Source organism: Oncorhynchus clarkii, chromosome 30 (assembly GCF_045791955.1).
Source record: "Oncorhynchus clarkii lewisi isolate Uvic-CL-2024 chromosome 30, UVic_Ocla_1.0, whole genome shotgun sequence".
NCBI classification, from domain to species: Eukaryota; Metazoa; Chordata; class Actinopteri; order Salmoniformes; family Salmonidae; genus Oncorhynchus; species Oncorhynchus clarkii.
In genome coordinates this window covers 33610188-33624140 of record NC_092176.1, presented here as the reverse complement: position 1 = coordinate 33624140, position 13953 = coordinate 33610188, and the positions used below count along the sequence as shown (strand labels likewise).

Genomic DNA, 13953 nt, shown 5'->3' with positions numbered 1-13953 from the left:
CTTCTCCCTACCCTTCTCATTTTCTGTCATCTTCTCTCTACCCTTCTCCTGTTCTGTCATCTTCACCTTTTCTGTCGTCTTCTCCTTACCCTTCTCCTGTTCTGTCATCTTCTCCCTACCCTTCTCCTTTTCTGTCATCTTCTCTCTACCCTTCTCCTGTTCTGTCATCTTCTCCTTACCCTTCACCTTTTCTGTCATCGTCTCCTTACCCTTCTCATTTTCTGTGATCTTCTCCCTATCCTCCTCCTTTTCTGTCATCTTCTCTCTACCCTTCTCCTTTTCTGTCACCTTCTCCTTACCCTTCTCCTGATCTGTCATCTTCTCTCTACCCTTCTCCTGTTCTGCCATCTTCTCCTTACCCTTCTCCTGTTCTGTCATCTTCTCTTTACCCTTCTCCTTTTCTGTCATCTTCTCCTTACTCTTCTCATTTTCTGTCATCTTCTCCCTACCCTTCTCCTTTTCTGTTATCTTCACCTTTTCTGTCATCTTCTCCTTACCCTTCTCCTGTTCTGTCATCTTTTCCCTACCCTTCTCATTTTCTGTCATCTTCTCCTTACCCTTCACCTTTTCTGTCATCGTCTCCTTACCCTTCTAATTTTCTGTGATCTTCTCCCTATCCTCCTCCTTTCTGTCATCTTCTCTCTACCCTTCTCCTTTTCTGTCACCTTCTCCTTACCCTTCTCCTGATCTGTCATCTTCTCTCTACCCTTCTCCTGTTCTGCCATCTTCTCCTTACCCTTCTCCTGTTCTGTCATCTTCTCTTTACCCTTCTCCTTTTCTGTCATCTTCTCCTTACTCTTTTCCTTTTCTGTCATCTTCTCTCTACCCTTCTCCTGTTCTGTCATCTTCTCTCTACCCTTCTCCTTTTCTGTCATCTTCTCCTTACCCTTCCCATTTTCTGTCATCTTCTCTCTACCCTTCTCCTGTTCTGTCATCTTCTCCTTACCCTTCTCCTTTTCTGTCATCTTCTCCCTATCCTCCTCCTTTTCTGTCATCTTCTCTCTACCCTTCTCCTTTTCTGTCACCTTCTCCTTACCCTTCTCCTAATCTGTCATCTTCTCTCTACCCTTCTCCTGTTCTGCCATCTTCTCCTTACCCTTCTCCTGTTCTGTCATCTTCTCTTTACCCTTCTCCTTTTCTGTCATCTTCTCCTTACTCTTCTCATTTTCTGTCATCTTCTCCCTACCCTTCTCCTTTTCTGTTATCTTCACCTTTTCTGTCATCTTCTCCTTACCCTTCTCCTGTTCTGTCATCTTCTCTTTACCCTTCTCCTTTTCTGTCATCTTCTCCTTACTCTTTTCCTTTTCTGTCATCTTCTCTCTACCCTTCTCCTGTTCTGTCATCTTCTCTCTACCCTTCTCCTTTTCTGTCATCTTCTCCTTACCCTTCCCATTTTCTGTCATCTTCTCTCTACCCTTCTCCTGTTCTGTCATCTTCTCCTTACCCTTCTCCTTTTCTGTCATCTTCTCCCTACCCTTCTCCCTTTCTGTCATCTTCTCTCTACCCTTCTCCTGTTCTGTCATCTTCTCCTTACCCTTCTCCTTTTCTGTCATCTTCTCCTTACCCTTCTCCTTTTCTGTCATCTTCTCACTACCCTTCTCCTTTTCTGGCATCTTCTCATTACCCTTCTCCTTTTCTGTCATCTTCTCCCTATCCTTCTCCTTTTCTGTCATCTTCTCTCTACCCTTCTCCTTTTCTGGCAAAAAAAAGGGTCTATGAGACTGAGACAAATAGACACAACAATGTCGTAGCATCTTTAATTCAGCCGCCCACAAATGACTGTAGTATATCAATCCAAGTGAATCATCAACACTTTCTACATATGTCCTGTTCCACTAAAGATGCAGGGCAGTACCTCCTGTCATTGTTAGTTTGCAATGCCAGGATCATGCTTTGTTCTGCTAGCACTCATTTGGACCATATATAGATGAATCTCTCGTTCTCTCTCCATCTGCTAGCGTTGGTTGTGGGATAAAAGGGAACCCTCCCAGCTTGCCTTTATTGCGCTAGTCAGCAGCTCGTTAACTTATTCATGTATAGCCAGCCACCTGTCAGACAGACAGGTAGGTAGGTAGAGTGCAAGGTTGGATGTGCAAAGCATTGTTAGCAAAGTTAAATTTCTCTATGAGCTGTCGAGAGTTGGATTTATTGTTGAAGGTTGTGGTTAGTTTTGAATAGTGTGTTAGTTTTGAATAGTGTGTTAGTTTTGAATAGCGTGTTAGTTTTGAATAGTGTGTTCGTTTTGAATAGCGTGTGTGCAACTGTATGTGTGCATCTTCTAACCAGCTGTCTCGTTCACCCATCAGACAACAAGCCTGAGAGTCTGGAGGCCAATAAGATCAAGATGGCTTTCTTCACACACCCACCCTAACAGAGATTGGACGGCGTCTCGTCTCCCACTAGTTCCTGTTGACAGAGGAAGAACTGACCGTGTGGAAGAGAGCGCTTCGGTACTCTCACAAATACATGCTGCTACTAACGTCCCTGTCGCCTTCTCCCCTTTGACCTCTCTACAGTGTTCCTGTAATGAGCTGTCTCCTCCCCTCTGACCTCTCTACAGTGTTCCTGTAATGAGCTGTATCCCTATTTAGTATCAATGGCCTGTCATGGGCAGCAATACTTACAACTGGTTATTGATTACCAGTATTATTGATCCTGTTATTGTTGTTGCCCCCTGTGGGAGTAGAACATACTGAATGAGTGGGTTGTGTTTGTGTCTTGATATATTAAAGCTTGACAGGTTTTGTATAGGTTTTGATAATCCTTTAACCCTGTGAGTGACACCCAGGGGCTGTTGCTGTGAGCAATGAGTCTCTCATATGATGCATACTACAGTAATTTGCAGTGGAGTGTCTCTGTCTGATCTCCCCTGCCGATAGTCCATTGATTTAGTGCCAGTTGAACTGATGGAGACGGAATAGATCTGGTGTGTGTGTTTGTATTTGTTTTTCACTATTTGTGACCGTTGTCTGTTGTTGTTTACTGATTGCCCCCTGCCCCTGCTTCCTCTTTCACCAGCCTTGTAAAAGGATCTTGTTTTTGGACATATTCCACAACTACAGTGAGACTCCTGGAGTACTACTGGAGGTGGTACAGAATCTACAAGGTAAGTCTGTCATTGTATTGTCATATAAGACAATCCTTTGGGGAAAAGTGTATTCTGAGCTCAATAGGACATCCTGTTAAATAAAGGAGAAATAAAACATGTTTTCACAAAACTATTTTCTGATTATTTCCTAACTTGGCCTTGTCCAGCCACAGCCTTGGCTTGGTTGTAGAGATGTCCACTTAAACGGCTGAGAACGTGCTGTACAACAGAACCGTTCAACATTCTTTAGATTACAATATGAGATTCCCACTGTGAGACAGGCCTGTGTAAGTGATCAGTTGTTCTCAGAGTTGTCACTGCACACAAACACTGGACAATTACAGGGTGTCTTTAGGCCAGTATTCTCCTCTGACAGAGTTGTACTACAGGGACTGTCGGATTGGAAAATTCAATTTTAGCTGAAAGCCAAATATCGATTGTGAAAAGCTACTCAGGCGCCAATAACAGGGGTGTAAGTGAGAGGGACAGACTGGACAACGATCTGTCTGTCTCAGTCAGCATGTCAGACATGGGATATTCCATCATTTTCAGCGGTAGTTTCTTGTCGTTGTGGAGGACCCTGTTAAGCTGCTGATGAAGGGTGCAGCTGGGTAATAATGGTGTCTTGTTACGGTCTCTCTGGTCTCGTTACGTTCTCGTTACGGTCTCTCTGGTCTCTTGTTACGGTCTCTCTGGTCTCTCGTTACGGTCTCTCTGGTCTCTCGTTACGGTCTCTCTGGTCTCTTGTTACGGTCTCTCTGGTCTCTCATTACGTTCTTGTTACGGTCTCTCTGGTCTCTTGTTGCGGTCTCTCTGGTCTCTTGTTACGGTCTCTCTGGTCTCTTGTTACGGTCTCTCTGGTCTCTCGTTACGTTCTTGTTACGGTCTCTCTGGTCTCTTGTTGCGGTCTCTCTGGTCTCTTGTTACGGTCTCTCTGGTCTCTTGTTACGGTCTCTCTGGTCTCTTGTTACGATCTCTCTGGTCTCTTGTTACGGTCTCTCTGGTCTCGTTACGTTTTCGTTACGGTCTCTCTGGTCTCTTATTACGATGTCTCTGGTCTCTTGTTACGGTCTCTCTGGTCTCTTGTTACGGTCTCTCTGGTCTCGTTACGTTTTCATTACGATCTCTCTGGTCTCTTGTTACAGTGTCTCTGGTCTCTTGTTACGGTCTCTCTGGTCTCGTTATGTTCTCGTTACGGTCTCTCTGGTCTCGTTGCCTTCTCATTACGGTCTCTCTGGTCTCGTTACGTTCTCTTTGGTCTCTTGTTACGGTCTCTCTGGTCTCTTGTTATGGTCTCTCTGGTCTCGTTACATTCTCGTTACGGTCTCTCTGGTCTCTTGTTACCGTCTCTCTGGTCTCTTGTTACCGTCTCTCTGGTCTCTTGTTACCGTCTCTCTGGTCTCTTGTTACCGTCTCTCTGATCTCTTGTTACCGTCTCTCTGGTCTCTTGTTACCGTCTCTCTGATCTCTTGTTACCGTCTCTCTGATCTCTTGTTACGGTCTCTCTGGTCTCTTGTTACGGTGTCTCTGGTCTCTTGTTACGGTGTCTCTAGTCTCTTGTTACAGATTCTCTGTTCTCTTGTTTTACGGTCTCTCTGGTCTCTTGTTACAGATTCTCTGTTCTCCTGTTTTACGGTCTCTCTGGTCACTTGTTACCGATTCTCTGTTCTCTTGTTTTACGGTCTCTCTGTTCTCTTGTTACAGATTCTCTGTGCTCTTGTTTTACGGTCTCTCTGGTCTCTTGTTACCGATTCTCTGTTCTCTTGTTTTACGGTCTCTCTGGTCTCTTGTTACCGATTCTCTGTTCTCTTGTTTTACGGTCTCTCTGGTTTTCGATAGGGGTCTGTTTTGTTACGGTCTCTCTGGTCTCTTGACAGGGTTCTGTCTCGTTATGGTCTCTCTATTCTCTTGATAAGGTGCTGTCTTTTTACCATCACTTTGATCTGTTGATAGGGTTCTGTCTCGTTACAGTCTCTCCAGTCTCTTGATAGGGATCTTTCTTGTTAAGGTCTCTCCAGTCTCCTGACAGGGTTCTGTCTGTTACAATCTATCTGGTCTCTTGATAGGGTTCTGTCTCATTATGGTCTCTCTGGTCTCTCGATAGGGTTCTGTCTCGTTATGGTCTCTCTGGTCTCTCGATAGGGTTCTGTCTCGTTACGGGCTCTCTGGTCTCTCGATAGGGTTCTGTCTCGTTACAGTCTCTCTGGTCTCTCGATAGGGTTCTGTCTCGTTACGGGCTCTCTGGTCTCTCGATAGGGTTCTGTCTCGTTACGGTCTCTCTGGTCTCTCGATAGGGTTCTGTCTCGTTACGGTCTCTCTGGTCTATCGATAGGGTTCTGTCTCGTTACGGTCTCTCTGGTCTCTCGATAGGGTTCTGTCTCGTTACGGTCTCTCTGGTCTCTCGATAGGGTTCTGTCTCGTTACGGTCTCTCTGGTCTCTCGATAGGTTCTGTCTCGTTACGGTCTCTCTGGTCTCTCAATAGGGTTCTGTCTCGTTACGGTCTCTCTGGTCTCTCGATAGGGTTCTGTCTCGTTGCGGTCTCACTGCTGTGTTCACGGCTCTCTGTAGAACCCAAGGCTCTCGTTGCAATTGGTACTGAAGCTGAGAAACGATTACAGGAAATGGACTGTGGCTTGCCTAGGAAGAGCCTAGGGTTCGTTCTCTTGTCCAGAGGCAGTAACAGGCACAGAATGAGGAATTGCAATACGAGAATGAACATAAACTATATAACAGTATTAAAGGTATTTAATAAAACATACTCTATTAAAGTAAAAGTAACATGGCTGTATACAGGGATAATCAGTACCGAGTCAATGTGCAGAGGTATAATTGAGGATGCAATGTACATTTAGGTAGGGGTAAAGTTACTAGGCAACAGGATAGAAGCATCAGGGTATGTGGTGAGTGTGAAAGTGTTTGGGTGTGTGGAGTCAGTGTGTGAGTGTGTGTGTGTGTGCGCGTAAGTTGGGGTGTCAAGGTAAGTATGTGTGTGTAGGTAGAGTCCAGTGTGTGCGCATAGTAAGTGTAAGAGCTAGTGAAATAAAGGGTCAATGCAGATAGTCCAGGTAGAAACTTGATTAGCTATTTAGAAGGTTTGTGTTGTGACTTTTGGCTTATTAATATTCAAGATCCTTGACTAATGAATTACTGGAATAATGAATTGATCTGATGTATTTGATTAATTTTGTTATCCTATCCAAATGAATCTAAGAGGGGCAACAATAAGGGTTGGATATAGAGAAACTCTTGAATTAACTCCATCAGTTGTTATCAATAACCGTTATACCATGATATAAGACAGGACACAGTGTGATACCAAACAGTTATTGAGGTGAGAAGCTCCACAGGTCAATATGAGGTCGGCATCCGTACTCAACTCAGGAAAATACAGCAGAACATTCACAGGCCCTTTTTGATGTAAGATTTCAGATTTTTTTTTTTTAACAATACGAAACATACACATACAGATGACAACATACAGATGCACACAAACATCACCCCTGCCCGGACCCAATTGCTCACATCCCTATCTCCAGTGTCCGCATCACTCTCTGCCACGTGGCCTCAAATTGCACCATTTGGTTTCCCTCCATTGCCCACGCACTTTCAACATGTAGATAATAAAGTATTTGACCTTTCCATTCTGTCAGCCAACTTTCTAACTCAGCCTATAACTTTTGGCCTTCATAGCATTCCCAGAACCTATGGTTTATTGAGCCATTGTTAGTTTTACAGTAAAGACATGACATTGTGCTGTAGAATTTGTGAATTTTGTCTCTTGAACTTTTGAGATTGACATGATCTTATTCATTGAAAGAGAAAATGTGAGAGGACTCTGTCGACATAGGCCTTCGCAACCTTGAAACTCTACAGCTCCTCAACCAGGAAGAGACATTAACTAGGCTATAAATTAGCATCTGATGTGGACAGTGCCGGGACAGTATTGATCATGGATTTGTAAATTAGACCTGCCATCTTACAAGACTCAATGACTTCCACCACTTTACACACACAACACCACTTTCAGAGGAAATTAAGAATGTAATGGGGTTAATTTACTTGTATGTGGATGTTGGCTGCCCAGTTGGATTCTGTTAGGATAGGCGAGTTATCCAAGTCTCTCTCTCTCCCTCTCAGTTCTCAGTCCAAGAAAGAAAAGTCTATGAGAGCTCTTCCATGCAGTGTATTATTCTTCTGATTCCAGCCGGGATGGATTACGAACTCATTCAGTTAGTCTCGAATGCAAACAGTGCGGTCTGAGTGGGATAGGTCTTTATCGATTGGTGTTTGGTTTCAGAGGAGAGCTTGGTCATTCATTCCTCATGGCGTGGCTGTACCGGGAAGAAGCTTGATCTGACGTCTGTCAGCAAGTCCTGTAATTTATAGGGATACTCACAGAGGGCAGGGTCTGATAGGCTGGACAGGGTGGCACGGAACTGCCAGTTGATTCTGACAATTCAGCACGTCCATGTCCATTGAGGCGAACCTGAGATTTCCTGGTAAATGTACACAGTATGTTTCTACTGTATAGAAAACAGTTCAACGGGAACGATATTCATCTTCTTCTGACGAGGAGTATGAAGGATCGGACCAATATGCAGCGTGGTACGTGTCCATGTTGATCATTTATTAACATTGAACATCAAAAACAAAATAACAAGGAGAACGAATGAAAACGAAACAGTTCTGTCTGGTGAAGACACAGAGACAGAAAACAAATCACCCACCACTAAAATGGGGAAAACAGGCGACCTAAGTATGATTCTCAATCAGAGACAACGAACGACACCTGGCTCTGATTGAGAACCATACCCGGCCAAACACATAAACACTACATAGAAAAAAGAACATAGACTACCCACCCCAACTCACGCCCTGACCAAACTAACACAAAGACATAATAAAGGAACTAAGGTCAGAACGTGACATCAACAGTCTCTAGGATGAAATACCTAGCCTGTCGGTTCCAAACATGCATTTGGTGAAATACACACCCTCCATGTTACCCCCCTCTGTGCTACAGCAAATACCCAATATCCACTACCGTTCAAAAGTTTGGGGTCACTTAGAGATGTCAATCATTCAATCAATCAATCAATCAATCAAAATGTATTTATAATGTCCTTCTTACATCAGCTGATGTCACAAAGTGCTGTACAGAAACCCAGCCTAAAGCCCCAAACAGCAAGCAATGCAGGTGTGGAAGCACGGTGGCTAGGAACAACTCCACAGAAAGGCCAGTACCTAGGAAGAAACCTAGAGAGGAACCAGGCTATGAGGGGTGGTCAGTCCTCTTCTAGCTGTGCTGGGTGGAGATTATAACAGAACATGTGTCTCCTGACCCCTCCTGTCTGAGCCTCCAGTATTTATGCTGCAGTAGTTTATGTGTCGGGGGGCTGGGGTCAGTTTGTTATATCTGGAGTAGTTCTCCTGTCCTATTCGGTGTCCTGTGTGAATCTAAGTGTGCGTTCTCTAATTCTCTCCTTCTCTCTTTCTTTCTCTCTCTCGGAGGACCTGAGCCCTAGGACCATGCCCCAGGACTACCTGACATGATGACTCCTTGCTGTCCCCAGTCCACCTGGCCGTGCTGCTGCTCCAGTTTCAACTGACCTGAGCCCTAAGACCATGCCCCAGGACTACCTGACATGATGACTCCTTGCTGTCCCCAGTCCACCTGACCGTGCTGCTGCTCCAGTTTCAACTGTTCTGCCTTATTATTATTCGACCATGCTGGTCATTTATGAACATTTGAACATCTTGGTCATGTTCTGTTATAATCTCCACCCGACACAGCCAGAAGAGGACTGGCCACCCACATAGCCTGGTCCCTCTCTAGGTTTCTTCCTAGGTTTTGGCCTTTCTAGGGAGTTTTTCCTAGCACCGTGCTTCTACACCTGCATTGCTTGCTGTTTGGGGTTTTAGGCTGGGTTTCTGTACAGCACTTTGAGATATCAGCTGATGTACGAAGGGCTATATAAATAAATTTGATTTGATGGCCAAGATGTTCAAATGTTCATAGACGACCAGCAGGGTCAAAAAATAGTAATCCCAGTGGTTGTCGGGGGTGCAACAGGCCAGCACCTCAGGAGTAAATGTCAGTTGGATTTTCATAGCCAATCATTCAGAGTATCTCTACCGCTCCTGCTGTCTCTTCAGAGTTGAAAGCAGCAGGTCTGGGACAGGTAGCACGTCCGGTGAACAGGTCAGGGTTCCATATCCGCAGGCAGCAAGCAGCACGGCCAGGTGGATTGGGGACAGCAAGGAGTCATCAGGCCAGGTAGTCCTGAGGCATGGTCCTAGGGCTCAGGTTTTCCGAGAGAGAGAGAGAGAGAGAGAGAGAGAGAGAGAGAGAGAGAGAGAGAGAGAGAGAGAGAGAGAACGAGAGAGAGAGAACGAGAGAGAGAGAGAGAGAGAGAGAGAAAGAAAGAGAGAGAGAGAAAGAAAGAAAGAAAGAAAGAAAGAAAAAGAGAAAAAGAGAGAGAATTAGCGAGAGCATACTTAGATTCACACAGGACACTGGATAAGACAGGAGAAATACTCCAGATATAACAAACTGACCCTAGCCCCCCGACACATAAACTACTGCAGCATAAATACTGGAGGCTGAGACAGGAGTGGTCGGGAGACACTGTGGCCCCGTCCGACGATACCCCCGGACAGGACCAAACAGGCAGGATATAACCCCACCCACTTTGCCAAAGTACAGCCCCCACACCACTGGAGGGATATCTTCAACCACCAATTTACCATTCTGAGACAAGGTTGAGTATAGCACATTTTTTGTCCATTAAAATAACATAAAATTGATCTAAAATACAGTGTAGACATTGATAATGTTGTAAATGTATCTATTGTAGTTGGAAACTGCTGATTTTTTATGGAATATCTACATAGGCGTGGAGGCCCATTATCAGCAACCATCACTCCTGTATTCCAATGACAGTTAATCCAAGTTTATAATTTTAAAAGGCTAAATGATCATTAGAAAACACTTTTGCAATTATGCTAGCATAGCTGAAAACTGTTGTTCTAATTAAAGAAGCAACAAAACTGGCCTTCTTTAGACTAGTTGAGTATCTAAATCATCAGAATTTGTGGGTTCGATTACAGGCTCAAAATGGCCAGATACAAATAACTTTCTTCTGAAACTCGTCAGTCTATTCTTGTTCTGAGAAATGAAGGCTATTCCATGCGGGAAATTGCCTATAGAAACATAAAATAATGTACAACGCTGTGTACTACTCCCTTCACAGATCAGCGCAAACTGGCTCTAATCAGAATAGAAAGAGGAGTGGGAGGACCCGGTGCACAACTGAGCAAGAGGACAAGTACATTTGAGTGTCTAGTTTGAGAAACAGAAACCTCACAAGTCCTCAACTGGCAGCTTCATTAAATAGTACCCACAAAACACCAGTCTCAACGTCAACAGTGAAGAGGCGACTCCGGGAAACCCAAACCGTACAGACCTCTAAAAGCATTAATGGCTCAGCACTATGTCCACACTACTGTCTCTAGATGAGTCATATGCAGGAGGCACTGATGTTCATCTTCCCTACCTCCAGTGATTACAGTGCTCCCTAGAGAGACCATAAAACCCTATCACTCTCTCCTTTTGTCTCTCTATATCAGTCTCTTCATTTCACCATCCATAACTTTCTCCCCTTACCCCACCCCCCCTCTCACTCCACCATTTCTACTTTGATCACTCCTTTGACAGACTGTATCCCTCTCCCTATGTGGTTGTTAGCTCACCACAGGTCCTTCCAGTGCTGCTAATGACATTGTTGCCCCCCCCCCACCAACACTGTGTGGTCATAGGCTGGACCCATTGTTTATGGTTGACTGTTTCTCACACTACAAACTCCACATCTTATTTCAGCAGGCCCTTCCGTGTAGTTACTCTAATGGACTTTATGGATGAGAACAGTAATCCAACACGGCTGCATCGCAACTAATTGTGTTCTATTTTCTTCCATATGCCCTGTGTAGCAATCACACCAATCTGGCTTCATGTGGGAAAATGAAGGAAACATTTGTTTATGAGAAGGATCAAAACCAGAGCATATTCTATTCCCTTAAATTATATTCAGTGAATAATAATACTGGCTCTGTAAGGAGCAATTCAATATGAAATGACAACACCAAAGATGGCCGGCCCAGACTATTGGATATCTGATGGCATGCAAATAGGCAAGCAAATAGAAAAGATGGCATCTTTCACTCGTAACAGTATGCCATTGAAGAAAGGCTCTCATTTCCACCCCTATCTGACCACAGTGTACAATGCACTGGGGCTTGCTGCATACGAGCTGTTTCACAACATTGATTTTGACCAGTGGTTCAATAATGATATTCTGGGCTTGCTACAAGTCAGCCACCACAAGTATGTCATAAGTACATTATGTCATCATAATTGTAATAACTGTCATAATGATGCATTCACAATGATGGATTGCATTCATTAAACCCAGTTCAGATACAACATCCGAGATGCTACAGAATTATGCAGTTTTATAAAGAAGTTTGCTTGATCTGAACAGTCTAGTTTTAGTACATCTCATGTCGGCTGCTGGAGTTTCTAAATTTCAATATTCAAATGTTAGATAAAGACTAGCGACAAGATTGGCTATCTGTTTAGCCAATCAGAGAACGGTGTGCTGGCGTTCTGTATTTATCAAAGCAGCTAACTAGCCAAGCAGATGGCTAGCTAGCTATTTCACTGGAGTTAGCTACCCTAGCTTACTTCTCTGTCAAGTTACAAAGTGTGCCCTGTTTTTGGTGCGTGTATTTCATGATACTCGTTTGCAACAACCCTTTGCTACAACGAGTGGCACCTATTTCAGTTTTCATCATGTCATTCTAAAGAGGCACTGTTGCCATGGAGACGGTCTCAACTGTACTCTCTTTTTTAAAATCTGAACACCAGGTATTCTGTTTAACAACACAACATTCTAAAACTGGCACATGTTCTGTTCTTGACTCGTCTCATGTTTGCTGTGGTATCTGAACTGGGCTATATAGTATTAGAGCTTTTAATAGGGCGTGACAACGCTTCTGTCACCCAATCAGTGAACGTGTTTCCTCTATCGCCACCCAATGACAGTTGGAGTTACTGTTGACTCAATTGAGTTTCATTTATGTTACCTTAATCCACTGTTTCCCCATCAATCAATGCAAATCATTCCTTTAGCCAAGAAACGATAGACACTTGGTTAGTAGTTTGTTACCATAGACACTACAAGTGTGCCGACATGGGCATACTCATAATCGAATCCGGAAATTGACAGTTGATACTTGGGTCGAATTAAATGTTTTAATATACCGATGTTGGTAAAATAGCCATGGTGATTTCAGCATGGAAATTTTGGTGGGGCAACTAAAACATTTTGGGATGGATGCATGCCATCAAAGCCACTTCACAACATAACACAACATAAAACAATACATGAGTTGCACTACAACGGTGACAAATGGGCCTACATATAGTTGCCCCAACAGCAGAGTCCCAACAGTAGTCCCAACACCTTACCACTGCTACACCTGGCTATCAGCGGAGTCTTGTCTGGCAGCGAATCAGCCTCATTTACTGCCTTTAAAAAAATCATAGCTGATATGGCTGACTTGCTTAAACAAATGTGGTTTCTACTGACAATTGAGATGCACAAACTGTGGCATAGGAGGACGACAAGCGGATATGAGGCAATCCATCATTTCGATTAAGACATGAATGAGCGAGACGCAACGGACGTAGTCAATATGATTGATTTGTTCAGCACTTTTGAAATGTACAGCGACAGAACTCAGAACATGGGCTGTTCTTACAGCCTGTACACCAAGTCAGAACCATAGGATAAATAAGGGGGTCATATAAGCACACAATGAAAGCTCTTACAATATTCTATGATTACATTTCTCTAAAACAGGTTATAGGTTACATGTGCACCACCAAGTCAGAACAGTAGGCGAAATTGAGATAGAAAAATAGACCACATTTTTAGGGTGAGTCACATAGGCTACTAACAGCTTACTACACAACATACACTTAGTATTACTTTCTTAGCTACGGTATACATATCTACCTGGCATATTACATCATTTATGCTGCAGCATGCAATACATTTTTGGAAACCTTGTTGTGCTGTGCTCACTTGAACAAGAAGGTGGCGTGGCAGCCCTTCTTGTGGGCACTTTTTTAATTTTTTATCTGGCATTTTCTGATGGGAACAATTGGGAACTCTGGGGAAAAAAAACTGGATTCATGATGAATTCATGATTCATGATGAATGCTAGCTCAGATTTTGAAAGTATGATGTTGACATGATCTGTTCAATCATAGCTACTGTAGATACAACGTGATTTGACATCATTTTATCTGTAGCCTTCTTGAATTCTATGGCAGCACCCAAGGGACTTGAATTTTCTAGCTCTACCCTTAGATTTGGCATGGACGTAGTGTCCCCATGAGTGACAGAACACTGAGTCAATCACGGCGCAACTAGAGAACATTACTAACCCCCCACTGGCTGCCCCACCACCACAGAAAGCATTGAGCTAGGCTGAAACAACTGCATTTTGGAGCTGCCTTAATCAAGAAAGCAAAAAAGAGACCATGTTTGTATGCGGCTTTATTAACTCAGTGATTATTGGATATTTTTTACATTGTTTGCAAACTGTATTGTGACTAATATTAATGCCAATATAACATGTAAAACAGGCAACCCCAAAAAAGTGTTATTTATTTTTTATAATACTTTTTTTTGCTAAACTTTGGGGCTCTAAATAGGTGGGGCTCTCCACATGCCCTGAATGATGGTTTGCCTCTGCAAAATAGGCTACCAATCTCCCTCCACATTTGCAGGTTGCA

General features: G+C 43.6%; 2 protein-coding genes across 2 annotated transcripts; both read right to left on the bottom strand.

Annotated features, from left to right (window-relative positions):
- Positions 1-572: 572 nt before the first annotated feature.
- Positions 573-995, bottom strand: LOC139389530 (octapeptide-repeat protein T2-like). The gene has a single exon (XM_071136350.1). It carries the CDS (start codon positions 993-995, stop codon positions 573-575), a length of 423 nt encoding a protein of 140 aa, XP_070992451.1.
- Positions 996-1043: 48 nt separating this feature from the next.
- Positions 1044-1865, bottom strand: LOC139389529 (octapeptide-repeat protein T2-like). Its single transcript, XM_071136349.1, has 2 exons — positions 1856-1865; positions 1044-1696 (listed from the first exon to the last, which is right to left on the bottom strand). Exons 1-2 carry the CDS (start codon positions 1863-1865, stop codon positions 1044-1046), a joined length of 663 nt encoding a protein of 220 aa, XP_070992450.1.
- Positions 1866-13953: the final 12088 nt, after the last annotated feature.